The sequence below is a fragment of the Phyllostomus hastatus genome, unplaced genomic scaffold, assembly GCF_019186645.2.
Source record: "Phyllostomus hastatus isolate PE091 unplaced genomic scaffold, TTU_PhHast_1.1 phas_contig_80, whole genome shotgun sequence".
Taxonomy (NCBI): Eukaryota; Metazoa; Chordata; class Mammalia; order Chiroptera; family Phyllostomidae; genus Phyllostomus; species Phyllostomus hastatus.
This window is the reverse complement of record NW_025333960.1, coordinates 14,803,937-14,823,228: the sequence shown is the minus strand read 5'-3', so window position 1 is coordinate 14,823,228 and position 19,292 is coordinate 14,803,937. Positions and strand designations below refer to the sequence as shown.

Genomic DNA, 19,292 nt, shown 5'->3' with positions numbered 1-19,292 from the left:
CCCAGTATCCTTTCTTCACTATTTAAAAAAATATACACAAATTTGTCAATGTTTCCATCGACTCCTGCATACTTATAATGGTGGATGTTTTCACAAGAGGTACAATTAACTTTGTTTAATTGATTCTATGATTAGCTTTCATAAAGATAACATACCATGTGACACGAGGTTCTGGCCAGCCTGATACTGAGCAGTATAATTTTACATTTTCTTTCTCCCAAACAGTGTGGGAACGAAGTTTAATGACAAACTCAGGAGCATGGAGAAGATGATCTTCATTCAACTTTCTATGAAATGCCTCAGTTTCTTCCAACTGAAAAAAATAAAAATATTATAAAATCAAAGTAACTTGTGCTACTAAAATAACAAGCAGAAACCAAAGTTATACTTTTTTCCATTTGGAACATGATTTTTGTATTAAAATAAAATGCATACTCCTTAGTACTTTTTAAACAAATATACCATTTAATTTTTAACATTTTAAGCCTGAGGAACATATTTTATTTCCCTAAGGTGGACTTCTTAAGGTTCTTTAGAATCTTAATTTCTGTAGAACTTAAAATTCCATGCAGTTTAAAACAATTAAGTTTGTATTTCACTGATATATATATTTTGATGCCTTCTTCTTTGTTTCTTTAGTTTTGTTTCTCCACAAGATCACATTTCTTCATTTGAAACAAATCAATTTACACACACACACATATGTTACATGCATTTCTACTTTTTAAAATTATATTAAAGTGTCTTTTCTTACCGTTTTTCTTAGTGACAGGCGTTCTGCCTTTTCCCGAATTGCAACTTTCCTCGACTTCTTCTCAAAAATTTCTTCCTGGTGAAGAGTGGATGTAGACTGTTTCGACGATGTGGACCGTTTGGATGTCGTGAGTCCTTCTTCACTAGCAAGAAGATTCCTCTGGGCTATATAAGCAGCAGCTTCTTTAATTCTTTCTTCTTCTGTGTCTTCAATTCCACTGACATGCACTTGGCTAGAATATAATAATGGCAAAATATAGATACTGTGTGTGGCAGTGATAAGATTGCCTGATTTTACTAAGTTCAAAGTTCCAGACCTCAGACATTGTGCACCATGACCAAAGAAAACCTGATAAATCAGGAACTCATCACATATGAAGTAACAACGATAACAACCATAATAATACCTATGATAGCCCTGGAGCTTTGCCAAGTGCTTTTTGTAAACATCTCATTTTACCACCACAACCACCTTTTTTTTTTAAAGATTTTATTTATTTATTTTTAGAGAAAGGGGAAGGGAGGGAGAAAGAGAGGGAGAGAAATATCAATGGATCAATTGGTTGCCAACTGGGGACCTGGCCCACAACCCAGGCATATGCTCTGATGGGGAATTGAACCAGTGACCTTTCAGTTGCAGGCTAGCACTCAATCCACGGAGCCACACCAGCCAAGGCCAGTTTAAAATGAATTTAAAATCTACCCAATACTCTATTTTTGACCATCTCAACTTAAAACCTTTTGTGGACACAGTAAACTCAAAAGTATTTCAGAGTAAGAAATGAAATTTTCTTTTTTTAAATTACATTTTACTGAGTAAGCTATTACAGTTGTTCTGATTTTCCCCCTTTGCTCCCTCCAACCAGCACCTCCAACTCCTTCAGGCAATCCTTACACCATTGTTCATGTCCATAAGTCATGCAGATAAGTCCTTTGGCTACTCCATTTCCAGTACTGTATTTTATATCCTCATGGCTATTTGTACTTCTTAATACCCTCACCCCTTCACCACTCCCCCACACCACCCTCTCATTTGGCAACCATCAAAATGCTCTCCGTATCCATGATTCTTTTTCTGTTCTTCTTGTTTGCTTAGTTTGTTTTTTAGACTCAATTGTTGATAGATTTGTATTTTTTTGCCATTTTATTGTTCATAGTTTTGATTTTCTTTTTCTTAAATAAGTCCCTTTAACATTTCATATAATACTGGCTTGATGGTAATGATGAACTCCTTTAACTTTTTGTTATCCAGAAAGCTCTTTATCTATTTCTTGTTGTCTAAATGATAGCTTTGCTGGATAGAGTAATCCATTCTAGCCTGCAAAGTTTCTTTTGAGAAATCAGCAGACAGTCTTATGGGAGTTCCCTTGTATATAACTAAATTCTTTTCTCTTGCTGCTTTTAAGATTCTCTCTTTGTCATTAACATTTGGCACTTTAATTATGATGTGTCTTGGTGTAGGCCTGTTTGGGTTCATCTTGTTTGGGAGTCTCAGTGCTTCCTGGACTTGCATGTCTATTTCCTTCACCAAATTAGGGAAGTTTTCTGTCATTTTTTTCAAATAGGCTTTCAATTTTTTGCTCTCTCTCTTCTCCTTCCAGTACAATACCCCTAAGATGTGGTGTTTGTACACTCGAAGTTGTCCCAGAAGCTCCTTACACTGGCCTCCTTTTTTTTGGATTCTTTTTCTTCTTGCTGTTCTGATTGGGTGTTTTCTGTTCCTAACATTCCAAATTGCTCAGGTGACTCTCAGCTTCATCTGCTGTACTGCTGATTCCCTGCAATTGTTCATTTCAATTAGTATATCCTTAACTTTTTTGTGTGAATTCTTTTTCTTTATTGTTGTTCAAGTACAGTTGTCTCCATTTTCACCCCATCATGCCCCCTGCCCCACCCATCCCCATCTCCCACCCCCAAACCTACCCCCTTTGGCTTTGTCTGTGTGTCCTTTATAAATGTTCCTTGACATCCCTTCCCCTATTATCCCTCTCCCCCTTCCTCTCTGGCTGCTGTCAGTCTTTTCTTTATTTCAATGTCTCTGGTTGTATTTTGCTTATTTCTTTTGTTGAATAGGTTCCACTTATAAGTGAGATCATATGGTATTTGTTTTTCACTGCCTGGCTTATTTCACTTAGCATAATGCTCTCCAGTTCCATCCATGCTGTTGTGAAGGATAGGAGTTCCTTCTTTCTTTCTGTGTTGTGGTATTCCATTGTGTAAATGCACCACAGTTTTTTTATCCACTCATTTACTGGAGGGTACTTAGGTTGCTTCCAGCACTTGGTTATTATAAATTGTGCTGCTGTGAACATCGGGGTGCATAGGTTCTTTTGAATTGGTATTTCAGGATCTTTAGGGTATAATCCCAACAGTGGTATTGCTGGGTCAAATAAACAAATGGGATCTCATCAAAATAAAAAGCTTCTGCATGGCTAAAGAAAACAGCATTAAAATGTAAAGAGAACCAACTATATGGGAAAATATATTTGCAAATGATACCTCAGACAAGGGTTTGATCTCCAAAATATATAAAGAATTCACAGGATTCCACTCCAGGAAGACAAACAACCCAATTAAAAAATAGGCAAAGTATTTGAATAGACCCTTCATTTTTGACAGGATCTTTTTTATGCTGTTGAGGTTCTCACTAAGTTCCTTGAGCATTCTTATAACCAGTGTTTTGAGCTTTGCATCTGAAAGATAGCTTATCTTCATTTTGTTTAGTTCTTTTTCTCAAGTTTTGTTCTGATCTTTCATTTGGGCCATATTTCTTTTTCTTTTCATTTTGGCAGCCTCCATTTATGTGTTTCCATGTATTGAGTGGAGCTGCTACATCTCCCAGGCTTGGTAGAGTAGCCTAATACAGTAGGTGTCCTGTAGAGTCCGGTGGCATAAGCTCCCCTATTACCCAAGCAGGGTACTCCAGATGCTCCCATTGTGTAGGCCATGTACATCCTCCTGTTGTATTTGGACCTTGACTGCTATTGGTATGCCCATGGTTAGCAGCTGACTATGTTCTGTCCAGGATCACACAGTAGAAGATACAAAGTGATCTGCAGATGGCTGGGCTTGGAATTGCCCTGGTAAGGCCAACCTGTGAACCAAAGCTGACTGCTGCTAGTGCTGGGTCTGGTGTTACTTAGCAAGAGGAATGGGCTCATTGAAGCCAGATGCTGCTTGTTTGAAGGAATTTAGGAAAATCTGAAATATAGGTCAAGATAAACCATTCATATGGAAAAGCCACTAGAAACAGCTTGGGTGGGCCCAAAAGTTGGGTGGGGCAAACAGTGTGAGCTAGATTGACGAAGTCTTAGATATCGCAACTGCCTGCTGGATCTGTGGCTCTGCGGGGGGAAGGCTCAGAAAAGAAACAATAGTTTTTGCTAGTACTTCTGTATTGGAGAAAGCAGCCCTCCAGCTCTTGCCCCGTTGCTGGACAATTCAGTTCCTCCCCATAGGTCTCTGATGCCTTTCAATCTGCTATCCCCACACTGGAGCTCAGAGGGAGTAAGTTCAAGTCTGTGCTCAGGCCCTTTACGAAGAAATGTCTGAGACTCCTACATTTCTGTCTTCAGCGCCTCAATTCGTGCTGGTTTTTTTTTTTACAGCCAGAAGTTATGGGAATTTCTCTTCCTGTTACTGGAACTCTGGACTGGGGAACCTAGTATGGAGCTGAGACCCCTCTCCTGAGATATTCCTCCTGATTTTTATCCACATTATGTGGGTGTGGGACCAGTTCATTCCACGTCTCCACCTTTCCTATCAATCTCAATGTGGTTTCTTCTTTAATCCATAGTTACAGGACTTCCATTCAGCCTGATTACTGATGGTTCTGAATGATGGTTGTTCTGTAGTTTAGTTGTAACTTTAATGTGGTTATGTGAGGAGATGAGCCATGTTTACCTATGCTGCCATCTTGATGAAGTATTATTTTCAATGTAGTAATAGTAATAAAATGTAGCAGATGTCTCCATATAAAAATAAATAACTGGAAATAAAACCTAAAAGGTAAATTTTTATTCACATTTTCTTTCATCACAGTTAATTTTGTAAATTATCATTTCTTGAGAATGGCCTAGAAAGACACAAAATTGTTTGGTGGGCAAAGGGTAGGAAAAAGACAGTGAGAGCTTCATCTGATGCCCACACAGGTAGAGAGGCTTGCCATGTGAAGGTTGATGCTAAGTTAATGTGGTTTTTAAATAATTTTTTTAAATGTCAGGGGTGGGGGTATAAAATATTTCACTCCTCCACCCTAGCCATCTCCTATAATGAATACAAAACACATATTACATTAACTGTGAAGAGACTAAGTCTGGGCACACATTTTTAGTAATATAAGCATGTTTCTCTGGAAAGTTCACTTAAATAATCAGATATCAAAAAATCAAACATATCAAATAAAAAGCTAAAAATAGAACATTATTATTCTCTTATGTTCCTAATTGTGTTCAGAGCAGTAATGATATTGGCCTCTGAAACAATTCAGAAAGCAGTTATCAGAGATCAGAGGAAAGAAAAATACAGGAAAACAAAAATCACAACCACATTATTGCCTGTTGAATGTCCTGATAGCATTTGTCTTGAGAAAAAGACCTTTTGAGTATCAATTTAGCTCTGTTTATAGTTCTCCACTCAAAAAGAAGTCAACAGGGGAAGCTACAGAAAGTTCCCCTTGAACTTTAATTTGGTGTCTCAGACAAGTTTCCTTTCAAGATTCCTTTGGATATTATTATCATTCAAAAGGAGGTTTACATTTTAAACACAGAAATTTGGTATTACACAGACTTGTGATTTAGTGATTATTTTGTTTGATATTTACCTCAGATAAATAGTAATTTATTATACATTCAACAAATACAAGCCAGGCATTCGAGTTATGATGTAATTCTTTTACTTAGTCTAGTTATCTAAGATTTCTTCCTCCTAAGGAAAAATAATTAAAACCACATAGGCAGCCATGATTTTTCCATCTACTTAAACATATCACCTCATTCTGCTTTTTTAGATCACCCAACATTTGAGAGTTTGAACGTCTCTTTCTACTCTATAGTGACTAGATATAGTATTCAATCACTAGCATCCAACACCCTCCTTCTAATTTTAACTAGTTACAAAAGTAAAAATAAGTTCCTAATCAATTTCTTTTCTCATGTAGCCATGCTGTGTAATGGCAAAGACTTTTACGATAAACACATCTCCCTCAGTGCAGAGTTCAAGGTTCTTCAGACCTTGCTCAACCATACATAGCAAGTGCTCAGTAAATAGTAGTTGCTATTATTAGTATTACTTGAAAACATTTACTGTCCACTTTATTATAATCAAAGGCAGGAAGAGAATTCATACTCACCGTCCTGAGAAAATGGGCATTATATAGTTGCTTGGCAGATTTTCCTTCTCCTCCCCAGAGAGAAGGCTCTTCTTTGCTCTCTTTATTTGGGGGCTCAACTTGGATGAATAATCTTCTAACATAAGACTGGAATCTGTAAGTCTGAAATCAAACCCCGAATATTTGACAGTAACAAAAAATTACTTGAAATATTCAAAATACTTTTAAAACAAAGATTTAAGTAGGGGGAATTTTCACAGAATCCTAGATCTCTAATGTTATAATTACCCTTTATCTTTAGAACAAAAGTGGAGTGAGAAACTATACAGACACAAGAGAAAATAGGCCTAGCATAATTTCATGGCTTTCCCCTGAAGTGTGGAGGAAAAACAGCAGTGCTTTTGTAATTGTGCCAAATATCCTTTGCTGTTAAGTTAATGTTCAAAATTTAGGCAGTCTATATAAATGGTTTGGATACATTGTACATCCAGTTTGAGGGGGTTTAAAAATGCAAAATATTCTAGATAGGGACCCCAAGGAATTCAGATGCGGGGCCCCTATGTTTGGTTTGGAGGACTTAATGGAATATAGACATACCCAACCATTTGAAGCAACACTGGATTTGTCAAACAATAGAGTTAACATATTTTATGTGAATGCACAGTATCAAGTGACTCAGAAAACTGCAGGGTGGGATAAAGAACCCTTCGGCCAGGCCTGTTGCACACAAAAATCTGCCCTTGCACGCTGGTGCAAAGGTGCACTTGGAGATGGTGACCAAAAAATGCATCAGGGAAGAAAACATGAAAACAGAGATTACACCTAATGAAAAAGAGTAGATGAAACTAAAATACAGCCTCAGATTCTCAAAACAATTTAAATGTACTTCATTCAAACATATACAATGTGGCATAAATTTCAGGAGTTCACAGAATCCCTGAAGTCAACCCATGGACTCATGTTAAAAGCCTCTGGTCTATTCTGTAATGAAAGATGTTCCCAATAAGGAGCCACACCAGAAGTCTGTGAACTACCCTATTTTTCTGTACATTTGAAATGATTCTAAAATAAAAAGTTAAAATTAAAAAGGCTGCTAATCTAGAGAAAATTTGAAAAGAAGATGAAGTGTGCAATTGGTGTGACATGGGGTAAACAAGCTGCCCAACTGACACAGAAAAACCTTCCAAACTGTCCAAACCTTGACCCATTTTCAACCTTTAAAAACCATTAGGGAAAGCAAAGGAGATTACCTAAATCAGAAGCAGAATGTAGGCCAAAGAAACATAATACAAAACGAATAAATAATAGTGCAAATAAACCAGTCCTCTGCTAAACAAGTAGCACAGAAATGTAAGGACTTCTGGGAGGAACAGGGGCCTAGTGGCACTGTGCCTGGTGGAGAGGGTGGGTACTGCCTTTAAACCCAGGACTAGAAATGGCTAATGCCTCACCCACTAACTACGACTTCCCCTGGGGTGAATTTCTAGCTCTTACTATATGATCAGCATGAAAACTAAAGATTAGCCCTGGCCAGTGTGGCTCAGTTGGTTGAAGCATTGTCTTGTAACTAAAAGGTTGTGGGTTTGTTTCTTGGTTAGGGCACATACCCAGGTTGCAGGTTCGATCCTTAGTCTGGGTGCATACAGGAGGCACCCAATTAATGTTTTTCTCTCTCCCTTCCTTTCTTCCTCCAAGCGATAAAAAATGTATTCGAGTGAGGAGGAAAAAAACCACTAAAACTAAAGGCTAGAACTTTGAATTCAAACTTGGGGGTCGGTTACCAATTGGAAACCTTAGTGAAATTTGTTCCTGGCTGGTCCTAGCAGGCAGCAGCAAAATGACCACACTCTACCCCCAGCAGGTTACAAAGTACAGGCTGTCCTGCACAGAACACACTGACAGCTGTCAGAGGGGAGGGGGTGGGGGACTGGATGAAAGAAGGTGAAGGGATTATCTGAAGAACGTAGACACAGATGACAGTGTGGTGATGGCCAGAGGGCAATGGGGTTGAGGGCGTGGGGAGGGGCGCAAAAAAGGAGGGAGGAATGGGACATCTGTAATAGTGTAAGCAGCAAACTATGATTATATAGGTCTAGGTTTAAAGTGGTATTTTCCTTCGCCCCTTTATTCCATTACTATACAAAATAAAGTTAATTATGAAGTTTAAGACTTTCTTTTTTTCTATTTATAGAACATTTGCATTTTCTAATTTTTCTCGGGTTGTTCTGTTTTGGTTCTTTTTTCTGTATAGTAGTCCCCCCTTTTCTGTAGGATATACACAGGGGGAACCCTAAAAACCAGAATTATCTTTTGGAGGGCAGGCTAGGTGAGTGTTCTAGGAACCCATTGGTCAGTGTATCAGCTGGTGTTGTGAGAGGCTGAGTATAGCTTCAGTGAATATTTTTTGAAGACTCTCTCAATGTGCTTGCCCATTTCATGATGGGTTATTTACAAGTGCATCTGCCCATACTGCTCTGAGTTTTCAGTGGTTTTTAACCAAAAAAAAATAGCATTATTCCATGCCCCAGCCTCCCTATTCATCCAATCTCACACCCCGAGTGGCTTGTTTTTTGTTTTCCCAAATGAAAAAAATCCCTCAAAAGGAAAATATTTTGCCAATGTGGAAGAGGCAAAACAAAATAAAAAGTGGCAGAAGCACTAAAAGGCATCAAAATTGACAAGTTCAAAAACTGTTATGAGCAGTGGAAAAAACTTCTCAATAGGTGTATTGCATCAAATGGAGAGAACTTTGAAGGTGACTGAAGTTTAAACATGTAAGAATAAACACACAAGTTTTTATGAATAAATTCTGTTTTGGGGGGATCTGCCCTTATATGTTCCAAGATTCCGAGTGGAAGCCTGAAACAGATAGCACTGAACCCTATATATACTATGTTTTATTCCAATGCATACATACCTATGATAAAGTTTACAGCTTCTCATTAGCATATCTGAATGCCGACATCACTACTCTTGTGCTTAGGGGCCATTACTAATTAAAATAAAGGTCCCTGGAACACAAGCACTGCAGTACTGCAACAGTCATGCTGATAACCAAGGTTGTGGCTACTAAGTGACTAACAGGTAGGAATGTCTACAGCATGGACATTCTGGACAAAGGGATGATTTCCATCCCGGACAGGGTGCAGGAAGAGATTCTGAGATGTCATCTCATTACTCAGAATGGCACATAATTTAAAACTGAGGAGTTGCAGCTCTGACCAGCCTGGCTCATGGGTTGGGCGATATCCCACAAAGCAAATGGTCGCCAGTTCGATTCCCAGTCAGGGCACATGCCTGGGTTGTAGGTTCCATCCCCAGTCAGGGTACATTCTAGAGGCAACCAATCAGTGTTTCTCTCTCACATCAATGTTCCTCTCTCTTTCTCCTTCCCTTCCCCTCTTTCTAAAAATAATAAATAAATAAATAAAATCCTACAAAAATTATGAATCATGTATTTCTGGAATTTTCCATTTAATATTCTTGGACCACAGTTGACCTTGGGTAATTGAAACTCAGAAAGGGAAATCAAAAATAAGGGAGGGGATACTGTACTTGCATTCTAGTGTTTACAGACATATTCTTTTTTTTTTAATCTTCACCAGAGAATGTGTTTATTGATATTAGAGAGAGGGGAAGGGGGAGAGAGAGAGAGAAAGAAAGAGAAAGAGAGAGAGGGATGTGAGAGAGAAACATTGATTGGTTGCCTCCCATATATGCCTGACAGGATTGAACCCACAACCTAGGTATGTATTGTGACCGGGATTGAACCTGCAACCTTTTGGTGTACCAGACGATGCTCCAACCAACTGAGCAACCCAACCAAGGCTACAATCATATTCTTATGAGCTCATATTTTTAACATTTATTTACACAAAACAGCTACAACATCATTCTTTTTGTTGTGTTATTGTCCCTTTTCTCATCATTTCCCCTTTAAGATAAATCTTTAAAATGATGGTTTTATTACACAGGAAGTTCCAAAATGGATTATTCCATGCTCACAGGTAAATCACAGCAACTGACTTTTAAGAGTTGAACTTTATGGTAAAGATTCATGAGACTGTCATCACTTTCTATTTCATATTTCCTTTGGAACAAAAGTCTTCATAAAAAGGAGCATGTGAAGAATTAAGATATTAAAATACTATATTATTTAGTAATGCCTATTTATTTACTAAAGTTAGCAAATAAAACTAACTCAGAGAAAGTTTAAAGGAACTGACTCTGTGATAAGTGTAACTGTTTGAAGAAAAATTGCCAATAATCTAAATATGACCCATGAACTCTGAAGTCTAACATCTTACTTTATTGGTTTTTAAAACTGAGTAATGTTTTTAGAGGAGTTAAATAGAATATGTGAAATTTTAAAGTTCTTTGAACTTAAAGAGCTATATAAGTGTTTATTTACTGCTTGGATTTTTAGTTGCATGTAAATTTTGAAAATAATCCTCTCTGTCTTATCAATCAGTTTCTGAGTAACACTGAATTTGATATATATGAGTGTGTGTGGTTCTTTTAATTATTAAAACTACATTTAATGTTCTTTATGCACTCGGCTTAAATCACGAAACTTTCTGAATTTCAATTGGTGAAGGCCATGAAATGAAGCAACAGGTAAGCACTGACTGCACATGCACACAGGCACTCATACACCTGTAACTGTGTCTAGGTAAATTCAGACAAGGCTATTGGTGAACTAGTTATGGCCTGTGTTAACACATGTTGTATTATGTCCTCTGTTAGTATATATAAAGTTAAAGAACTTAAAGTAATATTATGGTATGTATAATATCATCATACCCCTGACCAGCAGCACCAGAGAGAAGAGATACAATCAAGGAAAAACAAGCTTTCTCAGGAAACATTGCAGGAACTAAGAAATAGGCTTACACCTGCCCCCAATTCAGATGATGAACAACAACAAAAAGATAACCTGCTCTTACAACCTCATCATTATTCTTGATGAGAAAAGCAATAACAAAGCCACTTACAGGACTCCAGAGCTGGAAGGAACCTCAGGGCACTTATACCATTTTACAGATATGGCAGACCTGCATCATCTTTGGAACTGCCCATGTCCACACAGCCGGCTGGCAGCTGACCTAGCTAAGACTAGCACCCATCTAGGTTAGTATTCGCTCTACTAATACTAGTGACTGAGTATTCTTGATCCAACAATATTGGAGTCATGCCACTTATATATGTTTGTTTATTTATAAGTTCCATGCATATACTACTGCATAAATATTCTTACTTTTTGAAACAGTCAACAGAAAAATTTTAAAGACCAAATTTACTTTCTTTGAAAAATAGAGGTGCTAATATTTCTCCCTACACCTCTGTGGTATGCCTTTGTGGGCTCTCCATTCTGGAGACCCCGATACCATGCCACACCACCCATAATGACTAGGAGGTGGATTTGCTATTCCTGAATTTATTCATGTAAATTGAGGTTACAAAACAAATAGAGCATAAGAAACTCACTAAATTTTACATGAACTTCAATACTCATTTCTTAAAGTTATGTTTACAATTGCCATATAATTTTGGGAAAGTGTCCTAGGTTCCCCAAGATGAATAATTTATTCACACTTAAGTATGGGTTTGCTTAATGGCCATTACTTTCTGAAAATATTCTGACAACCTATCGGCGTGTTTCAGAGAAACAGCGGGTTGTGGGCGTTGTTCTTTGCTGACCCTGCTCGCACACCCGGCTGCACAGGTCCCTCTGTGCTCATGTTTGTACTGCATTGTCGGTTTCCCTCTACCTTTCCCACCACCTGCAACCACTAAAGAGGAGAGATGGTCCATTCATCTTTGCATCCTCACACTGTCTCCAGTGCCTGACATTGTTCAGTAAATGTTTACTGAATACAGTAAATTCAGAATCCATCCAACTGTAATCATACCCTAGCTCAGGGATTGTCAGCTCTGGCTTCACATCAGAGTCAGCTGAGAAGCTACTAAAAATGACCAGGCCAGGGGCAGGACTTCCCGTGTGGTGAAGTGAGTAGTTCAACCATTTCTCTCCCCAAAAAGCAGTGATAAAACTAGACACAATTGTCAAAAACAATCCATTCAGGACTCTGAAAACAGAGAAAAGTGGTTATTCAAAAAAAGTTGCAGAACTTGCCCTGGCCAGGTGATCTCTCTCTCTTCCCCCAGTTCCTCTCTCTCTCTAAAAAATCAATAAATATATCCTTGGATGAAGTTTTTTTAATTTTAAAAAGTTACTGAACTTTAGATATAAACAGTAGGAGTCTGTGACATTTCTGCCTAGTTTCCCATCCCCCTCCTCCAGCTCAGTCAGTCTGTAAGGTAGTTCTACCTAGGTGGGGAAATGTGTGAAAATCAGAATGTTCACTGCCAGCAGGGGCTAATTTGATGTGGAGAACAGCATGATAAAACTTCAAATCCAGGAGCATTGTGAGTAATAGTAGCAAACTAAGTGCAAACAAACAAGGGAAGACCAGCAGGTGAGTTAGCCAGAGGTTACGATCATAATTGGGGCCAGCAGCAGACTGGAAAATCATCCAGAAATTTAACAGGAAAACCCAAGAAATAAGATCATCATAGGGGGCCGTAATAAGCTCTCCACATGGCTGTACAGGAAAATCCGGAGAGGGCGCAATTTACCCACACATCATTGACTCACTGTAAGCCTGTGTATATGTGCAGAGGAGGCAAGAGAGTCTGGAGGTAAGCAAAGCCAGAACACACTTAAAAATTACTAGAACTTTATATATGCTCCCCAACACACACACACACGCGTGCGCATGCGCGCATCTATGGCCAGAGGGTGGAAGCTTTACTGGCTTAAGATGTTTGTGCACAACATCTGACCATTCATCGACCATTAACCTGTGAGTGTGATCCCCATAAATTAAGGCTTGAAAATAAGAACAACAATTTTTAAAACAGAGTAGAGACATCAGCAGCCACAAAGTGGTGGGTAAACATTCTACAAATGTGTTTGGACAAGTTAGTAAACACAAACAAAACCATAGCAGCAACACACTTAGGGGAAGTTCAGAAACATAATTGCTACAATATAGTATTGATATTTAATGTCCCATTTTCAAGAACAAAAATTATGAGATATGCCAAGAAATAAAAAAGTGTAACCTGCACCAACAGAAAAGAGGAGTAAAGAAAAATTTTCTCTAGGTAGTTCCTGATGTTAGATTTAGCAGACAAAGACTTCAAAGTAGCATTTATAAATATGTTTAAAGACTAATTTTAAAAACCATTCTTAAAAATGTTGAATGAAAGTATTACAGCAATGATTTTCAAAAAATAAAATATCTACAAGGAAAAATTATAGAACAGGATCAAATGAACATTAGGGAGTTTAAAAGTGAAACAACTTATATGAAAAATTTATTGAAGGGACTCAACAGCAGATTTTAGATAGAAAAATAATCAGCAAATTTTCAGAGAGAAATAACCCAATCTAAAAATCAGAGTGATAAAAAGATTTAAAAAATTAAAAGAGCCTCAGAGATCTGTGGGACAAAATAAAACACAGATACATATGAATAAGAGCAGTACCTGACACAGAGGAGAGAGTAAAGGTAGGAAAATGTATTTTGAAAAAATGTCATAGAACTCCCCATATTTGCTGAAAAATATTAATTTATGGGTTTAAAGATTCTCAGTAAATGCAAGTAAGATACAAACAAACAGACACACACCCAGATATATCATTGTTAAACTACTGGAAGCCAAAGCCAGACAGAAATTTTGAAAGCAGCAAGAATAAAATTATGCATTATATACAGGGAAAAATGTATTAATGGTTGGCTTTTCATCAGAAACAATGCATTCCAGAAGACACTGACATGACACAAAACAGGCAGTAAAGGAGGAACAAATGAACAAACAAAAACCCCATGAGATACACACAGAAAATAACAAAAGTGGCAGACATAATTCCAACTGTACCAGTAATTTTATTAATGTGAATGGATAAAAACTCCAAGAAATAGGCAGATAGTCAAACTAGAATTCTAAAAAAGCCCCTAATAAATGATGCTATGAGAGGCATACTCAAATCCTAAGACACAAACAGTAGTCCCTCCTTATCCATGAAGGATACATTCCAAGAATCCTCACAGATCATGAATAATGCTGAACTCTACACACACTGTTTTTTCTGTACCTGCATACAGTACTCTACATGTTAAAGGAAAAGGATAAAAAAGATATGCCACGCAAATGATAACCATGGGTGCTGTTAAGATCAAACAAAATATACTTCAAAGCAAGAAATATTACAAGAGACAGAAAGGGAAATTTCACAATGACAAAAGGGTTGATTACTTGGAAAAATAATTATAAATTTATATGCAGAATCCTACGAAAAGAGCCCTAAAATACGTGAAGCAACAAGTAGCAGAATTAAAAGAAAAAAATAGAAAATTAAAAATAGTTTGAAATTTTGATACTTCATTCTCCAAAACTGATAGAGCAACTAGACAAAAATCAGCAAGGATATAGGAAATTTGAATAACTATCAATCAAATTGACCTAACTCACCTTTCTAGAACACTTAACCCAATGAAAACAGAGTACATATTCTCTTCAACATTCGCTAAGTGAGTTCACCTGCTAGTCAACAAAACATGCTCAATTTTAAAACATTTAAATCATATAAAATATAATCCTTGACAACAGAAAAATTATATAAATAATAATCTATAACAGAAAGAAATTTAGAAAATCTCAAATATCATACTTCTAAATAACTCATTGGTCAAAAAAGTTATCACAAGGGAAATTAGAAAATATTTTGAACTACATGAAAATAAAACACAACATATAAACATTTACAGGGTACAGTTAAAGCAGCAGTTAGAGGAAAGTTTGTTGCTTTATGTGTTTCTATGGAAAAAGAAAGGTTTCAAATTAATAAGTTAAGTTTTCACCTTAAGAAGTTAAAAAAAGATATGAAACAGAGGAAGTTATAATAAAGATTAGAGGGGAAATCAATGACTTAGAAAACAGAACAACGATGGATACAATCAGTGAAACAAGTTGGTTCATTTAAAAGACTAAGAAACTGCCCTGGCTGGCGTAGTTCAGTGGATTGAGTGCGGGCTGCGAACCAAAGTGTGGAAGTTTCGATTCCCAGCCAGGGTACATGCCTGGGTTGCAGGCTATGACCCCTAGCAACCGCACATTGATGTTTCTCTCTCTCTTTCTCCCTCCCTTCTCTCTCTAAAAATAAATAAATAAAATCTTAAAAAATATATTAAAAAAAGACTAAGAAACTGACAAAACTTTCTGACAGATTAACTACAAAAAAAGAGAGAAGACACAAATAATCAAAATCAGGAATGAAATAGGAGACATTACCAACCCTACAGAAATTAAGAAGCTCACAAAGAAATTGTATAGATGTTTCATGCCAATATATTAGACGGCTTATGAAATGGAAAAATTCCTATTAATTAAAATTACCAAAATTTATTCAAGAAGAAATGTTTATAAATTTGAACAGACCAATAAAAATGAAAGGAATTGAATTAGTAATTTAAAATCCTCCCACCATGAAAAGCCCATTCACTGAGGAACGCCACCAGATATTTAAAGAAACAATACCAATCATTCCCACTTTTCTCAAAAACTTCCCAACTCATTCTATAAGGCCAATATTACCTAAAATTAAAACTAAATAAAGACATTGTAGTAAAACTACAGATCAATATTATTTATGAATATAGAGGCAAAAATCCTTTTAAAATACATGCCAACTGAATATAGCAACATTTAAACCAAGTGGAATTTATCCCAGGAATGCAAGGTTTATTTAACATTTGAAAAATCAATTAGTATAATATACCATATTAATAGAATACAGAGCAAAAACCACATTATCAATTAATAGATATAGAAAAAATTACTTGACAAACTTCAGCATCCATTCATGTTAAAAAACCTCAAATCAAAATAAGAAGAGAAGGGAACTTCAACCTGATTGAGGCCATCTATGAAAAATCCACAGCTAATGTCGTAACTTATACTAAAAAACAAAATGCTTTTCTCCTTAGCTGGAAACAAGGCTATTATTCAATTGCTTGTACTCAACATTTTATTGTAGTTTCTAGCCAGGGAAAATAGTGTAACAACAGAGCAACAACAAAATTACATTGTGGCACTGGCATGAGGACAGGTACATAGATCAATGGAACAGAACTGAGAGTCCAGAAATAAACCTTTACATTCACGGTCAATTGATTTTTGATAAGTGTGCTAAGGAAGGTCATAGATGAAAGGAGAACCTTCAACAAATGGTGCTGAGACAATATGTGCAAGTATGAATTTATAATTTTACCAACATCACACAAAAATAATTCAGAATAGATTATGTTTTTAAATATAACAACTAAAATTATAAACCCTTAGAAGAGAAACTCTTTTTTAAAAATCCTTATCCAAGGACATCTTTTTTTCATTGCTTGTAGAGAGAGGAAGGGAGAGAGAGAGAAACATCGATTAGTTGCCTTCTGCAAGTACCCCGACTGGGGATCAAACCCACAACCTAGATTGTGCCCTGACTGGGAATTAAACCTGCAACCTTTTGGTTATGGGATGACATTCCAACCAACTGAGCCATACTGGTCAAGGCAAGAGAAACTTTTTATGGTGGTGAGTTAGCTAAAGAGTTCTTAGACATAACACCAGAAGCATGATTCAAAAAGAAAAATAAAAAGAAACTTTATTAAAATTAAAAATTCTGATCTTCGAAGGACACTGTTAAGAGAATGAGAAAACAAGGCACATAATAAAAGAAAATATTTGTAAGCTTACATCTAGTAAAATACTATATATAAAATATTTAACTAACTGACAACTTAATAATAAGCAGAAAAAATTAAAATGGGCAAAAGATTTGAATAAGTACTTCCTCAAAGATATACAAATGGCTAATGAAAACAATGGTAAACATCATTAGTCATTAAGTAAATGCAAATTAAAATCACAATGTGATCCTACTACACACCTGCTAGAATGACTGTGATAAATAAGACAAAATAACTAGTGTTGGCAAGAATGTGATAAACTGGACTCCTCATGCATTGTTATGGGAACATACAATGGTATAACTATTTTGGAAAACAACTGAGTAGTTCTTTATAAAGTTAAACATAAATTTAGCATACAATCCAGCTGATATTTTAGAAGTGGGAATAAGTTGACTTCAAACATTATGAACAATAGCTTTTCAGACTGGGTTATATATTACCATATCACAGAAAATGTCAGGTTTTATTTTTGAACTTTCCATAGCAATTTCATTCATTTGACAGAAACTTAGTCCCCATCCATTGTGTGAAAAATATGGTGGTTACCACTGGGATGGGAGGGAGATATGAAGATAAAGACCCTTATTTTCTGAGAGCTTTACATCTTGTAGAGCAGTAAATGCTACCAGGCCTGACACATTGTATTATGCTAATTAAGGTAGAAAAGATGGAAGGACAGAAGGAAGGTAGGCAGATAAGCAGAAAGACTAGTAAAAACAAAATGAGTATTCATAGGCTTGAGAGAGAATTTTTGCCTTGGGTTAACAGAGAATCCTTCGTGAAAAGCTGGACATTAAAAGATGGGTAGGATATCTCAGGATGAACTGTAAGTATAAAAACTTAAAGCTTAATTTTGATTGTTGAATTATCCATGTGTTTCCATTAGACTCTACTGAGTGGCCATAAAAGAGCTGAGCTCATTTTTATTATTCTAAAACTTTTCTTTTAAAGCCAAATGTTATATATATTTACAGCTTAGTGCTGTTGCTTAAAAACAAAATGCAAAATGCTTAGCTGTTTACCAGGAGGAAGAGGCAGTGGTTTTGATAGGGGACTCAAGAGTTGGAAAATTTTAATTTAAGGTAAATACTTATAAATCTAGTAAGTAATGCATATGTTGAAGCTATTGTTTCAGAAACTACAGATAAGGCCCATCCTGGCTCCTGAAAAGACTGCCTACCTCCTGGGGCACTACTAAAGATTACCTCCTACAGACAAGTGGAGGCATCCAGACCATTTTGTTCCAAGGAGAGACAGACGACCACCAGTCCCTGGGAACAGCTAACTGCCCAGGACAAGAATGCTACAGTTTCTTCCACCTAATTCCCTGAATTTTAAAGCCCCTCATCACACCTTGTTTATTCCATTATAAAAACATTGGCCTGGAAAGAAAATGTAAGACAGTTTTTTTAGGGTGTGAACCTGCCATCTTCTTACATCACTAGCCATCTGAATAAAGTGCCCATAAAGATTCAACCTCTGAGCAGTGGCTGGTGTGGCTCAGTGGATTGAGTGCCAAACTGCAAAGCAAAAGGTTGCTGGCTCTATTCCCACTCAGGGTACATACCTGGTTTGCAGGCCAGGTCCCCAGTAGGGGGCGTGCGAGAGGCAACCACACATTGATGTTTCTCTCTTTCTCTCTCCCTTTACCTCTCTCTCAAAAAATATATAAATAAAATCTTTAAAAAAAAGATTCAATCTCTGTCTCTGCTTATTGGGTTTGGCAAGTGACAGGCAGCACGATTTCCAGTGTCTTTTGCAGTTTCAGTTTTAGTGAACTATGGGACAGATTCTCGAGAATGGCCCTTCTTGGTTGTCACTGCTCATTTGGTCAGCCACTCCTCCCAGGGCTTCTGGTGTCTGAAGTTCCATTTCTTTCACCTCCAGAACCTCCAGGAGAGTCAGGAACCAGCATTTGAAGTTCGCATCCTGTTTTCTTATATCATCTTTTCAATTGACCACATTTTCCCCTCTTGAAAGAGAAAACATTTTTTAGGCTTTTGTGAAAAAGTTATTTTGGACCTACTTTTGAGTTAGAGTAGTTTTGCTCTATGCTCATCCTTTGATATTGGCATCTTATCAGGCTCATCACTCTCTACTGACTTTTTGGTTCTCTGGTTTCCCAATCTGCACACTTATGTAGGTTTCAAGAGAACACCAAAGTTAGTGGACAAGTAGGAAACTGAGAAGAGCCCATCTTTTGCTAATACACTATGCAGAAAAAGTTACTTGTAAGATACAAGCATGAATTTAGTTTGACCAACATGACTCTTGAAATTTATAGATACATAGTGTCAAAATAAATAAACATCTCTTGTGTTTTGTTTTTATTTTTTGCATTATCTATCCTACACTTATCTTTTAAAAAAATAAAATTCCAAAAAATTTAATATATAAAC

The 19,292-nt window shown here is 36.7% G+C and overlaps 1 protein-coding gene across 2 annotated transcripts in view; it reads right to left on the bottom strand.

Annotated features, from left to right (window-relative positions):
- MYOM1 (myomesin 1) overlaps positions 1–19,292 on the bottom strand; it is a 142,182-nt gene that overhangs the window by 108,891 nt on the left and 13,999 nt on the right. For both annotated transcript variants that reach the window (XM_045849931.1, XM_045849932.1), the window contains exons 3-5: positions 6,104–6,244; positions 755–986; positions 156–313 (exon numbers count right to left, since the gene is read on the bottom strand). In XM_045849931.1, coding sequence (XP_045705887.1) covers positions 156–313; positions 755–986; positions 6,104–6,244 — 531 coding nt within the window. The remainder of the gene's footprint in view (positions 1–155; positions 314–754; positions 987–6,103; positions 6,245–19,292) is intronic.